General features: G+C 32.9%; 2 protein-coding genes across 2 annotated transcripts; one reads left to right on the top strand and one right to left on the bottom strand.

The window, feature by feature from the left end:
- The first annotated feature begins 1988 nt into the window (after positions 1-1988).
- On the top strand, positions 1989-8518 carry LOC105764849 (ribonuclease TUDOR 1). Its single transcript, XM_012583625.2, has 17 exons — positions 1989-2160; positions 2530-2704; positions 2967-3041; positions 3134-3247; positions 3345-3449; positions 3552-3758; positions 3850-4065; positions 4144-4251; positions 5018-5188; positions 5300-5497; positions 5579-5944; positions 6044-6271; positions 6349-6537; positions 6634-6714; positions 6803-6997; positions 7391-7768; positions 7977-8518. Exons 2-17 carry the CDS (start codon positions 2546-2548, stop codon positions 8169-8171), a joined length of 2985 nt encoding a protein of 994 aa, XP_012439079.1. The 5' UTR covers positions 1989-2160; positions 2530-2545; the 3' UTR covers positions 8172-8518.
- A 464-nt stretch (positions 8519-8982) lies between these two features.
- Positions 8983-11913, bottom strand: LOC105764850 (calnexin homolog). Its single transcript, XM_012583627.2, has 6 exons — positions 11781-11913; positions 11624-11693; positions 10093-11219; positions 9927-9998; positions 9646-9759; positions 8983-9435 (listed from the first exon to the last, which is right to left on the bottom strand). The coding sequence occupies exons 1-6, from the start codon at positions 11874-11876 to the stop codon at positions 9295-9297; spliced, it is 1620 nt and encodes a 539-aa protein (XP_012439081.1). The 5' UTR covers positions 11877-11913; the 3' UTR covers positions 8983-9294.
- Positions 11914-18136: the final 6223 nt, after the last annotated feature.

Raw genomic sequence — 18136 nt, 5'->3', positions numbered from 1 at the left:
TATTATAATTTTATTTATTAATTTTTTCGGTTAAACCGAAAAAATTCGGTTAACCGACCGGTTTCGAACCGAATTAACTGTTAACCAAAAAATCAAAAAATAATTAACCGACCCCCGACAGAAAAAATTCGGTTAACCGACCGAATTCGATTAATCGGTCGGTTAACCGAATTTTTTCGGTTTTACCCGAATTTTGCACACCCCTAAACTCAATTAATAACATTATTAATATATACAACTGATGGAGATAATAAATCATGCATAATAAAATAAAAATGTATAAAAACACATTAAAATGAAGCTCTGGTTGAGTAGTATATTTAAGGTTTTACCAGTTAAATTGGTGTGGGTTCAAAATCTATATTTTATTGGTTTTTGCAATATAATTTATTTTAATTACGAATGAATATTTTTGTAATTTTCCTAATCGAGTTGGTGCCTAGTTGACTTGTGACACCAACCCAGTTAGAGGTTTAAATAATAGTATAGATATACAATTGACGGAGATAATAACTTATGCATATTAAAATAAAAATGTTTTAAATATGATAAAAGAAAGCTTTGGTTGAGTGATGAATTCAAGGTTTTACTAAAGCAATTGGTTGAGTTTAAATTCCATTTTATTTTTATTGATTTTTCAATAAAAGATTAAAGTGCCATTGAACAATATAACTTATTTTAATTACAAAAGACGTTTTCGTAATTTTTCAATTGAATTAGTGAACAGTTGATTCGTGATATCAAAAGTTTTAATAACAGTATAGATATATATATTTATATATAATTTTGAAATTTGTATAAATTGCTATATGTTGTACATCTTTGATTTTTTACTTTATTTTGAAAATTTATAAAATGAAATTAGACTTTTAGCAAAATTTCATATGATTTTAAAATAATTTTTGTATTTTTAGTAAGTAAAATATTTAAGAAAACAATATATAATTACCTCAAGGATATATATTTGTGTATATATTATACATGCATGAAAATGGTTTATTTTTCTTTTAATTTTATTTAATATGCATATGCATATAAATAATAAATAATTATGCCAATGTTTATAGTTTAATAGTGATTAAATTAACTTATTCATTTTATTTTTGAAATCTTTAATTGTTGTTTAGAGATTTTCGATGATATAAAGCATAATATAAATTTTGTTAAATTTTATTAAATTAAATTATTTCAAATATAAATTAAAAATAAAAATATTATCTTTATATTAGTATTAAAATAAAAAATTATAATCCATACTATATATAAAATAGTTGAGTTGATGTCATGACTCGACATCAACCCAGCTTATAAAATTATTAAAACATCCTTAATTTAAAGGATAATTAGTATTATTATTATTTGCTAAAAAATTACAATTGTTATTCCATATGATAAATATTTAAAATAAAATAAATGTAAAATATTACTTACGAATTAAATATAAGATGAATAAATTCAAATAAAAATATCTTACTATTCCACTCATAATTATTTATTAAAAAATTTTTAATATGAAATATTTTTGTTCATTTGAGTTTAAAATTATATTTTATTGAATTTAAAAAATATATAAACCAACTATTCGAACGGGTCATTTAAGGCTATGTTCCTAAACAAAATTGGCAATATTAATTTGATTTTAATTGTAGCAGCTCGCAGTTTGTTGAATTAAAAAATTCGGTCTTAGGCCTGAAAATTAGTTACATATATTTTAAAGGAAATAGTAGAGCGAAATAAGATGTCAAAGTGGCGGAGTTTTCAATTTTAGATATAGATAAGAAACAGGGGCAAAATCGGTCAGAAGAAATAACTAAAAATCTGAATCTAACAGATCTCTACAATCAGAAACCAGCATCAATTTTGTCAACTTCATATTGTATCTATTTCTCGTGGCATTTCATGTAATTTTATTCCAGAACGGAGGCTATTTTTATCACCCAACTCGCCTTCCTCTGCGTGTATATATTGGCTCTTACGCGCACATTCTTCCACTTCTCTCTGTCTCTGATCGCCGCCCTCTCTCTCCTACTCTGAGTTTTTTTTTATTTAATTTAATTTTTTTAAATAATACAAAATAACGGAGCTTATCATCATTATATAAAATCTTTCATTCTCCGTTCTTCGGTAGATCCAATAAGGAGTTTTCCTCGTTTGATCCAGGTAAAAGCCAAGACCGATAATTTTCGTTTTTGGTATTATATTTGGCATTGTTTAATCTGATTTTAGATGAAATTGTTTTGATTTTGTTCTTTCTTATTCAAACTGTTTGTTATTTTTTTCGTTGGTCTCGTTCGATGAAATTAACAGATCAAGGCCTTTTGAATTGATACTGTTATTAATATTTTAGTGTTCCGTTGATGCATGTAGCGTTTTAGAATACTCAAAGGATGGATTTTAGATCGTTTTGAAATTCCTGTGGATCATATGTTACAGATCTGGAGAATTTATTTCGAATTATGTTTCTTTAGAATGTTACCGATATTTTTGCTTGTTTGCGGAAATATTGAATATTGAAAGTGTTTGTTTTAGATCTTAGCCGTTGAGAATGGCGGCACCAGCAGCTGGGAGAACGGGATGGTACAAAGGGAGAGTCAAAGCAGTTCCATCGGGGGATTCCTTGGTGGTAACGGCGATGGCCAGTAACAGACCTGGACCTCCACCCGAGAAGACCATTACCCTGGCATCTCTCATTGCTCCCAGACTGGTAAAACTCATTTAAATATTCTTTTATGTCTTCGTTGGTCGCTTTTAAATTTATTTGTAATGTCTGTTTGGCATTTTCTTGCTGATTAATTTAGTTTTGGGTCCGGATAATGATTCTGGGAATTACTTTTGAGTAGGTTGGTATCTTGATTTCATAATTGTTAAGTTCTAACTTGTAAACTTTTTGTTGCATGCTGTTTGAGTCAAACTTCCAGTCGATGCTTTTCTTTGTGTTCATGTTTTCCGTCTTATTTTATTGATAGGCACGTAGAGGCGGTATTGATGAGCCATTTGCCTGGGAGAGCAGAGAATTTTTGAGGAAGCTCTGCATAGGGAAGGTGCTGTTCCCTTCGAATGATTCGTGTAATTTTAGTTATTGATGATATTGCTTAAAATCAGGGTGACCTAAAAAAATTTGTTCTTTACTCAGGAAGTCACTTTCAGAGTTGAATATGCTGTACCGAGCATAGGTCGAGAATTTGGCTCAGTTTACCTCGGTGACAAAAATGTTGCAATTTTGGTTGTCTCTCAAGGCTGGGCAAAGGTAATTCGTTTGTCAATTTTTTCGTGATACTGGGGAAAGTGATTCAGCAATTTTTAAAAAAATTGGTGTTTAGGTTATCTGAGCCTGGCTTGTGCAGGTCAGGGAGCAAGGACAGCAGAAAGGCGAAGCAAGCCCTATTCTTTCTGAACTGCTACGTCTTGAGGAACAGGCCAAACAACAAGGTGTGGGTCGATGGAGCAAGGTAATCTCTTTCCCCTTTTTATATGCCCAATTATATTTGGGCATCTAACTGACCTAAAAACAATGAGTAGCTATCAAATGAAAATGTTTATCGTGGTTGTAGGTGCCTGGTGCTGCTGAGGCTTCTATCCGGGATTTACCTCCATCTGCTATTGGTGACCCTAGTAACTTGGATGCCATGGGTCTTCTGGCTGCAAATAAGGGTAAGCCAATGGAAGGTATTGTGGAGCAGGTTCGTGATGGTAGTACTGTTCGAGTCTATCTGCTCCCAGATTTTCAGTTTGTGCAAGTGTTTATTGCTGGTATTCAGGTGCACTATAAACTGCAGTTCTGCTTTTTTATTTCAATTGCATGTTAATTTGTCTTCGTGAATATTTACCTTCTTTTCCCTGTTCATGTAGTCCCCTTCAATGGGTAGAAGGGCTGTTGCAGAAACTGTTGTTGAAACGGATTTGACCTCTGATGATCAAAATGGAGATGCTTCAGCTGAGCCACGGGCTCCCTTAACATCTGCACAGAAGCTTTCTGCGTCTACAGTTGCTGCTACTGAAGTGTCCCCAGATCCATTTGGGCCAGAAGCTAAACATTTTACAGAAGTTCGCTGCTTGAATAGAGATGTGAGTGAAAAAGACTTCAGGTCGACTTGTGTGAGTACATTTTGTACATATATCCTAAAGTCAAGATTGATGTTGTAGGTCCGCATTGTTCTTGAAGGTGTTGACAAATTTAGCAATTTGATTGGATCAGTTTATTATCCTGAAGGTGAAACTGCGAAGGACCTTGCATTGGAGCTTATGGAAAATGTAAGTTCCTGGATTTCTTTTGCTGTGCATGCCTAAAATATGTTTAATCTGTTACATTAGCATTGAGTACTGAATTATAGGGTTTCTATTATTCATGTTTTAGACTTGAATTAATTTTCTTTTGTTCTATTTTTGCTTTTAAAAACTTTTATTTCCAAAAGATTAGTTTCTTGATAATAATTTGGTAGTTCTCCATTCGAGGAGAAGTTTGTACGCTTGAACTATCTTCAAAAGCTCACCTTTATTTGTTAAAGAAAATATTTCTTATGTTTGAGATTGTTGTTAGGGCTGTGTCTTAAGTGTTTATGTGCAAGGAACTTGATTTTTTTCTCTTCTTTCTCATTTTGTTGGTCATGATTTATTGGTAAAAGAATATTTTCTTGATTTCAGATCTTTTACTGAGATTGGTTGTTTCTATATCTTTAATCCTCTCTTAAATATTTCTTTAGCTGTTTTCTCCAATGAGCTGTTTTAAATCTCTAGCTTACTTTGTTTTTCCTATCCACTATGCAAATTTAAAGTTAGAAGCTATTTGTACCTATATCTTAGTGTAGTTATGATACTACTTTATGTGATGCCTTGGGCATATAATCAATTAAACTGTTTCTTTGGTTAGCAGATTTCTTTCATACTAGAAATTGTATAAAACACTATATGCATCTTTTTTATCTTTAATTTTTGTTTACATATTCTGAATGATTGAATTCTTTTAAGCTTGCTTCCCACCCCTCCTTTCTGAATCTAACAATTTCTTCTCACAATAAAGGGTCTAGCAAAATATGTTGAATGGAGTGCTAATATGATGGAAGATGATGCCAAACGGCGGTTGAAGGCTGCAGAGCTTGAAGCCAAGAAGACTCGGCTAAGGATCTGGACAAATTATGTACCCCCAGCTACAAGCTCAAAGGCAATCCGTGACCAAAACTTCACAGGAAAGGTAATAGCAGCAGTTTTTTTAATTACTTTTTCATGCAAGTTTCTTGTACAACTAGTATATGATTTTTGGCTTTTTTGTAACTATTTATAATAGTATGACTTTTCAACTTAGGTTGTGGAGGTTGTTAGCGGGGACTGCATTGTTGTGGCTGATGATTCTGTCCCATATGGCAGTCCTCTTGCAGAGCGCCGAGTCAATCTTTCAAGCATTAGGTGTCCAAAAATTGGCAATCCTCGTAGAGATGAAAAGCCGGCTGCTTATGCCCGGGAAGCAAGAGAGTTTTTGAGAACACGCCTTATTGGAAAACAGGTTAGAGTAATTTTTCTTTAAAATCTTATTTTGTTACTGTTAGGAACCTTTATTCATCATATGTCAATATACTTTTCTCAGGTGACTGTAGAAATGGAATATTCAAGGAAGGTTCCCATGGCAGATGGTGCTATAGCTGCTGCTGCACCTGCAGATTCAAGGGTAATGGATTTCGGCTCAGTCTTCCTAATGTCTCCTGCTAAGGGTGATGGTGATGATGCTCCTGCCGCACTCCCATCCACAGCTGGTAGTCAGCCACCTGGCTTGAATGTTGCAGAGTTGGTGGTTGGACGTGGCTTTGGCTCAGTGATAAGACATAGGGATTTTGAGGAAAGATCAAACTATTATGATGCCCTTTTGGCAGCTGAATCACGTGCGATTTCTGGGAAGAAAGGAATCCATTCTGCCAAGGATCCTCCAGTCACGCACATACAAGACCTCACAATGGTTGGCAATTGTATCTCTTTATGTTATTCATTTTCTTGTTTGTATATTGTATTTCGAATCTAAATTCTAATATCCATATACTGTCTTCCCTACTCTCAGGCACCAGCCAAGAAAGCTAGAGATTTCTTGCATTTCCTGCTTCACAAGAGGATACCAGCTATTGTGGAATATGTCCTAAGCGGTCATCGTTTTAAGTTGTTGATCCCTAAGGAAACTTGTAGCATTGCCTTCTCATTTTCTGGTGTCAGATGTCCTGGTCGCGATGAACCATATTCAGATGAAGCCATAGCAGTAATGAGACGGAAGATCATGCAGAGAGATGTGGAGGTATGGATTCTGTTTGAATTGCTTGTCTGCCATGATCTTGTTTTTCCCTTTTTACAAATGTATGTTTTTCTACATAGATTGAAGTGGAAACTGTCGATAGAACTGGAACATTTTTGGGGTCTTTGTGGGAGTCCAGAACCAATATGGCTGTGACACTAGTTGAAGCTGGCCTGGCAAAGCTACAAACTTCATTTGGTGCTGACAGGATTCCTGATGCTCATCTTCTCGAACAGGCTGAACAATCCGCCAAGAGGCAGAAACTGAAAGTAAGTAGCTGATGGACTTTTCTTTATCATGCATATTCTTTTGGTAATGCTTAATGAAACTTTTTGGCTTTATTATCTTTGAACTTCTAATTGCAGATTTGGGAGAACTATGTTGAAGGGGAGGAAGTTTCCAATGGATCCGCCCCTGTAGAGAACAAACAAAAGGAATTGCTGGAGGTGGTTTAGGAACTTAACTAAAAATAATACCTATCTGACTGAATCATGAACTTAACTAGAAATAACTTATTCTTCTTGTTATTTTCAGGTTGTTATTACTGAAGTATTGAACGGTGGAAAATTTTACGTCCAAACAGTTGGAGATCAGAGAGTATCTTCTATTCAGAAACAGCTTGCATCTTTAAATATCCAAGAGGCTCCTGTGATTGGTGCTTTTAATCCTAAGAAGGGCGACGCTGTCCTTGCTCAGTTTAGCATGGATAACTCATGGAACCGTGCACTGGTTAGTTCGGTAAACTTGATCCTGAATATGTTCTTTTTTTTGTAATCCTTTATTTGAATGGTTTTGGCTGCGGAATTTTCAATTGGTTTCATATTGTGCCTGCTGTTTTTGTTTAAAGGATGGTGGGGGTGAGGAATGCCAAAATTTTCCAAATGTCCGTCTGGCATAGTTAATTTTGAACCCATAACAAGATTTAAATATTAAAGGCATTCTAAAATATTTTGAATCTAACAGGACAAATTTTGAAACACTGGTTCTCAATGTTCTAAAATCAAGAATCATGGTTGTCCCGCATATTATGCATATTCGTGTGCCATTTGACATGTTTGTGCTTTCACCTTTCACTTCTCTTTTCATTTTTGGTACTGAAAGCATCTTGTTTGACGGGTGAAGATTGTCAATGCACCTCGAGGAGGAGTTCAGTCTTCAAATGACAGGTTTGAAGTGTTTTATCTCGATTATGGAAACCAAGAGTTGGTTCCCTACAATCAATTACGGCCTATTGATGCTTCATTATCAGCAACACCCGGGCTTGCTCAGTTATGCAGTCTTGCATTTTTGAAAGTTCCAAGCCTCGATGATGAATTGGGTACTGAGGCTGCCCAGTTTTTGAGTGAGCAGACATTAGGAAGTTCACTGCAATTCAAGGCAGTGATAGAGGAAAGGGATACCTCTGGGGGAAAAGTCAAGGGGCAGGGAACTGGTACTTGTCTCGTTGTAACCCTCTTTACCGAGGACCCGGAGGATAGCATCAATGCAGCAATGCTGAAGGTTTGAACAATAAATTATCCCTTCTCTGTTCTACTCAACCTCTGATTCTTTTAAAAATTCTGATATGTTTAAAGGTTTGATTTTCATGAATTTAGAGGGTTATATCCAGGTCATCCTTGCTGTGACAAAACAGTGTCAACCATTTACTAATTTCTGTATCGAATTTCTTAAATCTTACGAGCGTGTTATTTGTTTGTTTTATTTGCAGGACGGTCTTGCTAGGTTGGAGAAGAGGAAGAAATGGGAATCGAAGGAGAGAAAATTGATGCTTAATAAATTGGAAGAGTGTCAGGAGGAAGCGAAAACTGGTCGGCGTGGAATGTGGCAGTATGGAGATGTGGAGTCGGATGATGAGGATTTATTTCCGCCAGTTGCGGCTAAGAAAACCGGAGGTCGGCGTTAGGTATTGTAATTTTTTTATCAATCACTTTTTGGGGTTAAACATCTAAAGAGTTCTAAGTTATAGGTGTGGATCATTCTCGTTTGAAGAGTTACAAGAGCTCCTCGAAAGAAAAATCTCAACTATAACATGCTTAAATTTTGACTCTTTTTTTAAAATCTTTTTTTTTAACATTACGAGAGACAATTTTTTTAATACATGTTTAAATAAGGTGAACAGTAGCATTTCTGTTATGTTTCCATGTGGGAGACCGATAGGAACATTTTTTTTTTTTCAAATTCCCGTTGGATAGAATTTTTAATCTATGTTTATTTTGGATATTTCTATGGTACGGAAATTTCTTCTTTTTATTTATTTGTAAGTATTGGTTTGAATGTCAGAATGCATTAAATCAATGTAACAGTTCAACGAGAGTAACTTAATTGTTATGTGACAATAGGTCAATGCGGGAAACTCATTGATCAAATAATTGTGAATTGAGTAGATTTATTAATTTTAAAAACACGAAAATAGTACTGACATGTGATTACCAAGAGCACAAAATTAATTTTAAAAGTTACGAACATATAGTTTTAGGTCGAAGACTTTTTTAGAATATAAATTATCTTTTGTGAGAGGGGGGGGGGTGCTTGTTCCTAATAAAGGTTTCTGTAGTTTTTAAAATTTGCTCTTGACATCTGATGGTTCTATTATTAGTTATACCAATTAATTGACGAGAGCACATTCTAAAAATTTTGTGAAGTTATATTATTTCGGAAGGCTCAATTTGGTGAAAAGTCGTTACAAAGAAAATTTAGATTTAAAAAAATCTAGTTGAAAAGTAACAATGTATGGAGGGCTCTACATTTACTTCTAATTCTCAGCCATTTTGTAAGTTAACGTTTCACATAGAAAACATTTCATATAACTAACCAACGATCCTTTTCTAATTGGGGATTCCTCATGTCATTGAACTCAACAGCAAAAAGATATTACATGTTGAATATAAGGGAAATTCTAATATCCAAAAAGTTAAAAACCAAGTTTCAGCTACAAAGGGAAAACCACCTAAAAGCCCAAAAATCAGCCACAATTGGAACTGATGATCACCGACCACTCTGTTTTAAAGACTTTTTTCCTTTTTATATTATGTTTCACGCCTCCTTCGTCGTGCAGCAGCAGCAGCTTCATTTTTCTCTGCCTTTTCAACCTTTTCTCCATCGCTTCCTTGATCATCTGATGTTTCAGCGACCACGGGTACTGGTTTCGTTTCTATTCTTGGGCATTGCTGCACAAGCATTAACCAAGGGAATAAGAACAACCCTAGTTCTTAAAGTATCCATTACGGATATATTCTTCCAAGGATTTTCAAAGGACCTTGCATTCTTGAAAAGGGTATTAAACATATCCATGTCGGGCACATTTCCGGACAAATGTCAAATCAGAACTTGAATAACATATATACAAACAGCGGCAGAATAGAGAAACATAGACCAACCTGATTCTTGCCACCAAAAATGAGCTTCAAGAAAATCGTGAGGATAATGGCGACAGTAGAGACTAGGACTCCCATGGTGAGGTTTGGTTGCTTCTCAGCCTTCTTAATGTGATCCTAAAGTGAAAAACTCAAAATTCAGATGTCATCCGCGAATCTAGGAGGGAGCTGGTAGGCTCCACCATTTAAATTTTTTAAAATTAACAAAATTTTCTGGCTTTTCCGCTCTCCACCAATGAAATACTGATATTGCATATGAGAAACAGCATATTACGTGAACTTACGAGAATTTGAGGCTTGTAGTTGCTTAAGAAAGGAATATCAGCAATCTGGTATAGGGCATTAAACACCTTCCTCTGCAGATTAAGAAATCACCAACTTTTAAGTTAAAATGTTACAAGATTGAGTAAACGAAAAATAATACCATAAATAAACTTGCAAAAGCATGACCTTGATGCTTGCAAGGAAGTCTAAACCAGAAGCTTCTTCCTCAGCCTGCTGTCTTTCTTTCTCAACCTCAAACTTGGGTTTCCACTTGGTCTCTCGATATGACTTGGCAACCTTCTCGTTTTTAGCTATCAATATATTATCAAACAGTATTCCTTCTTGCATTGTCCAAATCTCAATACCAATGGCAGCAATAGGCTCAAAGTCAGGCTTGTCAAGCTCAAAGTAGTTGGGGTTTGGAATCTCCCTAGCCTTCCAAACACCCTTATAATTGGGGTTATCAATTAGTGGAGGAGACCATTTCCCTTTGTAAGCAGGATTACTCTTCATTGGCCTCTTCCATTCACCGCAACCAGGAGCTATTGCACACTTTGGGTTATACATCTTTGGGGGTTCCCACACACCATCCTCTTCATCATCCCAATCTTCTGGCTTGGTTGCCTCAGGGTCATCTATCTCCTCAGGCTCATCGTCTAACCATCCTTCTGGTTTCACCGCCTCCTCGTCCTCGATTTCCATTGGTGCATCCTCGTCCCAATCATCCGGTTTCACAGCATTTGGATCAGGAAGCTTTTCTTTGTCATCCCAATCCTCTGGTTTCTTATCATCAGGATCAGGGATTGTCTTGGCTGGGATAAGTGGAGGATCAAAATCTTCGGCTGCTAAGAAGTTTGCCTTCTTCTTCTCCTCTCCATCAATCATAATTTTAACCTCTTTGTCGCGTTTTAAGGTTGCAGTGTAGACATGAGTGAGCTTATCGGATGGGACAGAAGGTGGGTATTTAAGATGGTGTTCAACATATTCCCCATTCTTGGGATTCTTATGCTTAAATATGAAATGCACCTTGTTTGTTGTCCCACATTTGTCAGGTCCAAACATGATGGAGTAAGGGGATTCATTGTCGAATTCCTCAGGCTTCCAACCCGCCTCTTGAGGACGAAGAAATTTAATGTAGGCACCACCACATTCGATTCCACTCTGGAGCCGAGTCTCGAACTGAAGCACGGTGGTTCCATCTTTCAGACTCACCGGTTCATCAACCACTTTCACTATTGCATACTTTCTTGCCTTCTCACTCACCAGAAGACCATAGTCTTCGTGGCCCTCGCTCTTTGAATGCTTCCATAAACCTGCAGCTCCAAAAACAACATCAATATCTACACCCAACGCTACCAGCCCTACATATATTATGAACATCATACAACTATCTATCTTTTAAAACCATATCCATATCACAAAGCATATACTTTATCTAGTTTCCATTAGCAATTCCCAGTAACGCATCAAAATATTGATTGTCAATGAGATCATCAAATTTATGATTTAAAAACAAAATTAAGGATCCCATAAATGTTAGATTATAAAAATCATTAAGTACCCTCTAGTTTCCCAAAGATCAATTTTTCATCTTGGTTTTATGCATATGTTTTCAGGACAAACAACATGAAGAAATCAGACTATAAAATGATAAAAATCAATCCGTAAGTAAACATCCCAATGAAGAGTTCCATAAAATTAAATAAGAAAATCTCACCTTTATAATCATCTTTATTAGAGACGATCCATCGACCCTCAAATGACTCTTCAAATGATTCATAAAAAACCTAAAAACAGAACAGAAGAAATCTTATTTTCAAATTTTACATATCAAAATATTCTTCACCAATTCGAGATTTAAAAAAAAAAAAAACCACATCATCGTCATTATTATCATCATCGGCGAAGCAAAAGAGCTGCAGTGACGCAAAAGCTAAGAGAAGAAGAAGAGCTAAACGCCCCATCATCATATCAATCCAAGAACCCTTGTTCTAAAGACGATCGAAAATACTCCTTTGTTACTTAAAAAAAATTTGGAAATCAAAATCAAAACTTCAATTGCGTGTCGTTTTTTATAGATCTTCGTGACAGTGATGCAATGATATTACGTGCTGCATGAAATCAACCAACCGTTTGTCGCCACGTAAGCAAATCATGCAACTTCGTTAATCGCTATGTACGATTTTAATCTGTGGTTTAACTTTTTTTTTATTTAATTTGCCTTCGAAATGGAAACCTTTTTATTATTATTGTTTTTCGGAGCTTGACCCAGTCTAGAGGAGGAAAGGTCCATTTGGCGAAAGTTGATTGGACCACGAAAGCGACACATTTCCTGATTCTTCGCTTATTATTGTTTTGCTTTTCCCACATTTTGTCACGTTGTTTAGGAAAACATTTGGCATGATAATTGATTTTAGGGTAAACAACCTAATTAGTCACTAAGATTTTATTAGATTTCATTGTGTTCCTCTTTAGGGTATCAAACTATCTATTTAATCATTAACTATTTGAATCCATTTTTAGTTATTGTGTCATTAAATTTGGAACTGCTAGATGACATATCTCTTTATTTCTCGAATAAATTAAAATTTTTAATCATCAAGTTATTAAGTTTGATGTAACCTTTTTATTGACCTAATAATAAATTTAACCTTTCAATATTCATACATTCTATTAATTTAGTTCAAATTCTTAAAAAACCAATAAATTTACTCAACACTTACAATACTTATCAATTTAATCCTAATTATTAACCTTTTTCTCTCTCTACCTATTCTTTTATGCTTTTAGCTATGTTATTAGCACAGAAAAACTCAAATGTTTCCAGTTTCCTGTGAATTAAATGGTGTTTCTCCAACATTGAAAAACTCAGCACTAGAAAGATCATAAATAGTTGGATTTTTAAAAAATAATAAGTTTTTATGTTAAATAGTGGTTCTCTAGTGCTGAAAACTCAAATCTTATTAGCATCAAATAAAAAATTATATAAAACTTTCTAGCACCAAATAGTAGTAAGAATGCTTACGGTTGATTTATTTAATTCTTTAAGAGTTAAGACTAAATTGATAAAACCTATAAATATTAAAGGAAAAAAATTGTTATTAGGCCAATAAAAAATGCCACATCAAACTTCCATTATCAATTTAATGTCATGGTGATTAAAAATTTTAATTTCATAAATTTTAGTGACTAGATCGAAAAAATAATTAGTTGGGTGACCAAAATAGAAACACTCATAGTTGAGTGACCATTCATGTAGTTTATCTAAGAAATAAATGGCCGTGTCATCCAATCGTTTTAGACTTAATGGCACAACAACAAAAAAACGAATCCAAATAGTTTGCTGATTAAATTGAAATTTTTCATAATTGGATGACCAAAACAGAAACATGGTAAAAGTTTAGTGGCTAGTTAGGTTATATACTCTTAATTTATTAGTTTTTTTTTTTTACTTCATTTCATATAAAGGTAACATGATTCTTAATCATTATTTTTTCATACAGTGCCTAGATTTACTCATAGCCCCTCCCCTACTCTTAAATAGGAGGATAATGTGCTTCAGCGCACTTGAACCTACATCCTCCTATATTGGAAAGTAGAGGTAATCATGGGCCGGGCCAAGCCGTGTTCCAGCAAAAATTTGGGCCCGTTTGCTAGGCTCGGGCCGGTCTGACCTCGAAAAATGGGCCTAAAATATTGCCCCAAGCCCAATCCGGATAAAAATACTAAAACTCGGGCCCAACCCGGCCAGCTCATTTTAAGATTTTTTTTATATTATATTGTTTTTTAACATAATTTTTAAATATATATAATACATCAAAAATACTAAAAACATTAAAATAAATATTTTCGAACAAATTAAAAATAAATTTTAAAAAATATGTATACTTAAATAATATTAAGATAGACGCAACTTAATAAGAAAATGGCTCTAAAATAATAACAAAATTAACAATAAAACAAGTATTATACAATATTCAAACAATAACAACATAATAGTGAAATGGTAGCAAAATAGAGAGAAAACAACAAGAAAATATCATTAAAATAACAAAAAAAAATAGATTTCTTTTTGTCATTTAGTAAATTCGGGCTGGGCTCAGGCAAAAAAAACTTACTCGAGGCTTGACCTGTTTTTAAAACGGGCCTTATTTTTTTATCTAAGCCCATTTTTCGAGTCTATATTCTTTTCCAAACCCTCCCACTTTTTGAGGAGGCCTTTGGGTCGGACTCGGCTTGGCCTATGAACAAGTCTACTGACAACAATGTTGATACCAACTGAGCTAAAACTCAATCAACATCTTAATTTACGAGTTAAGATGTGATATTAATGCTTGATTTGTGAAAAGTGATTTTTTTTTATTTTTTTATTAAATGTTTGGCTTAAGAAATCTTATATCACTTTTTTTTTTTTGTGCATTTCAAAAATTATATTGAGTTTGTCAGGATTCCCCAATATAGAAATAATCTCATTACCATATTTTAATGTAAGATTCTAAAATGATTGATATTTTGTTTCAATTTTATCTTTCAATTTTATCATTTTACCATTAAACCATATATTTATCCCTTAATTAACATGCCATGTAATTATTTTTAAGGTTTATCTCCTTAATTAATATTGGATTATATGGATGAAAATAATTTATGTAAAAATTATATTTATAACAATTTTATTACAACCAAGTTAAGCTCTTTCAAATTGTTAAATTAAAACTTTAAAACTTATTTGCTTCACCTCTCAACAAAAATGTGTCTTAAGTTTAAATATTATCATTATATTATTTTATTGAAAAATATAAAAAGATAAAACATCCGTTACTTTGTATATAAAAGGATATTTTTTTGTAATTTCTCAATTAAATTAGTGCCCGTTAACTTGTAATACCAACTCAATTAGAAGCTCATATATGTATAGATATATAATTTTTGTAATTTCTCAATTAAATTGCTGCTTGATTAACTTGTAATACCAACTCAATTAAAAGCTCAATATAAATATATAATATAATTATTTTAAGTTTAAATTTAAATTTAAATTCAAGTATTTGAAATTCATCTCCTCATTTTTTTCAAATGCAATTCATTTAGTTATTTTAATATTTTTCTTGTTCTTTTTTTTAAAAAAAATTTACCAAATTAAAATTTAATAACTTTTTTTATTTTTTTTTATTTTTTCAATTCATGCCGGGGCGAATTTAGGGGTTGGAAGGGCACCAACCCTTAAAATGGAATTTTTTTCATTTAGACTCTTTATACTTTATAAAATTACACTTTGACCCCTTCAAAAATGATAAAAAATTAATTTAGCCCTTTAAAAATTATAAAGATATAAGCTATTAAAATAGTGAAATTAAATTTTACTATCGTAAAATATATGATTTAATTTTGGTCCCAAAATTTTTTAGATTCGCTCTTAAATTCATGTTATATGCAATTTATTAAGTTGGAATTATTTTTATTTAAGATATAAACTCATTTTCATTAGAACCTAATAACATATGATAACGACAACCATAATTATTATTTAAGAAAATTATACATTTGCTTATTGTATTACATTTTATCGATTATATTTTCCTAATTTTAATTAATTATTATAAGTGTGTTTCCATTATTAATTATTTATTAGTTGAGAAAAGTTAACATTTTGTATATTATTATCTATTTTTTTCTATATTTTCATGGTTAATTTTTAATAATTTTATTTAATAAAATATGCTTTTAGATAATCTTACCTTCTATCAACCAAATAAAAAAATTATGTTATCTTACATTTTGGTAATTCTATTATCAATGAACCAATCGCTCCTAAAATTTACTTTCCTACAAATAATAAAAATTATTCTTTTAATAATTGGTAGAATAGTGACATTTCCATGTAAATAGAAAGAAAAGAACCAAGCCAAAATTAGCCTTTCTTTCATTTGAGTTTTCGGTATTAACTTATTCATAGTAAAATATATATATAATTCCTGTTTGTTCTTTTGTTCTTAAGTTTTTATATAACAATATTTAATATAAATTTTATTACCAAGACATTTAGTGAAAATATCCTTTAAAAATATCAAAACTCAAACATGTTTTAAATGTGTTTTATCTTATACTAAATGTTTTTGAGTTAATATCAAGTTATTTTGGAGTGTTCAAGTGTTTCTAAAACAATTTGGTGGTCAAGTACTGATACATGGCAAATTAGAAGTGATAGAACAAAACAGAAGGCAAGGGTATTGATACATATCTCAAAATATGGATACCAACTAATATCTATTGTTTAAAGGAGGTATGACACCCATGTTGTAGGACCACTTTTCTGCCCTAGTTTTTCATTTGCAATAGCGCTATAGACTATTTTCTCCCCATCAACTCCATATAGCTAGATTTCATTTGATACAAACAAATTTTCGAGTATCAATTTCATTTGATTCATTCCCTTACATATAGTCTCTTAGAGCTTATTATTAAATTTTCATAGGTTTCAAATCCTTACACCTTCTCTATTAAAAACTTCATTATTATAACGAAATGCTGTGATAGTGAGTGATTATTGTATACGACTAAATTGTTAAATATTTTACAATAAAATAACTTAAAAGGGATGTAAAATCTATACCACCTCTATTAAGTTTAGGAGAATAGCTCTTCAAACTTCAATTGTTAATCCAAGGAACCAATCATGAAGGGAAAAAAAAGTTGTTTTATATTTTCAAATATTATTTGTTAAAATCTCCCACTAATTTTGGATTAGTGCCAATCCACAAAGATTCTCAGATCTCACCATTTTCCAAGATGGGGTAAGACTAAAACTAGTAAGTGGACGGTCCAAAGTAAAAGGGCATATCTCCTTCAATATTCTTGTTTACATTTTTTTTAATACATATTCTTTCATTTCTGGCCATGACTTTGCTTTAACTAACTTTTCCATTTGTTTATGGTTTCAGTCTCTTTTTTGGACCCCTTCATTGGAGAGGGAACCTTTTCTCAGCTATCTTTTACATATTATTATACAACTCATACGTTACTACCATATAATTTTAGCCATTTGAACTCACTACATGAATATAAAGATAAATTTGCTTAATTACATTGCTGCTTTTATATCTTTCCTATGAGAAGCTGGTATATGTAGAAGCATAAAAGAAAAAGAAAAACCTGAATAATATATGTAAACCATTATCAAAGTTTTGTACTTTCAACAAGTGATAAGTACTTGACGAGATATTTTTACTTTATAAATTTATTGTCTCTTCATGCATTTAGATTTTCAACAATACTAGAGTTGAAACCCTCGACAAAACTAACATAAGAAAAGAGTAAATCCAAGGAGGCTATGCATGTAACATGAAGTACTCACCATGATTTATGCAAAAGCAAGAGAAAAGTAAATATTCTTAGTGGAAGATAAGATGACCCAATGAAGGAATTATACCAAAGGGGACCACTGCAAATTTGACACCTTGGTTTGATCTGCTTTCCTTTGTCTTTTTTCTTCTTATTCTTTTTCTTTTAAAAAAAAATCCAAAGAAACCTGAAATGTTGGACTTCTGACACAGGTTTAAACACTTCTCAAAGGTGTATATAAAGATACAGGTTGTTGCACAAACAAAGGCAATGCAATGCAATAAGTTGTTTTTGTTTCTTCTGTCTGAGTTTTGAGCTCAAACTTTGAGACCAAAAACATGTGGAGAAAGAAGAAGAAGAAGAAGAAGAAGAAGAAGAACACTGCAACCATTATTAACCATCCCTCTTCTGCCTACTCCTCGTAGAGGATTTGAAAGGGGGCTTAAAAGGCAAGTCATTTGAGGCAAAGGGAAGGCCATGCCTTTCTTTCTATTTTTACTTTTTTCTGTCTTATCTTCATTTCTGCATCTTTGTTTTCAGTCAGAGTTCAGATCAAAATGAGCATAAAACACATGAAAAAAGTCGAAATTTGTAGCAGATTAATTGGTTGTTCCAGGCTGTTTTATGTTTTTTCCCCTCAAAGTTTGTTGAACAAAAATGGTTGGTTGTACGTCTGCTATTTCAGCTGAATAATTAGTGCTTCATTGCTTAGATTTCTTTCAGCTGACAAATTGGGTGGGTTTGAAATGTTTCAGATTATGAATAAATTGTTCTTCATCAAAACATGTAATCTTACAAAACATCGTCAGGTTCATTAATTGTCAGTTCAGTCTTACATAAGTTAGCAGATACTCATGGCGGCTCTAATGTGGAAGACAAAATCTCCACT

This window comes from Gossypium raimondii, chromosome 12 (genome assembly GCF_025698545.1).
Source record: "Gossypium raimondii isolate GPD5lz chromosome 12, ASM2569854v1, whole genome shotgun sequence".
Classification (NCBI taxonomy): domain Eukaryota; kingdom Viridiplantae; phylum Streptophyta; class Magnoliopsida; order Malvales; family Malvaceae; genus Gossypium; species Gossypium raimondii.
Note: the sequence above shows the minus strand (reverse complement) of the source record. Positions and strands in the feature narration are given on the sequence as shown.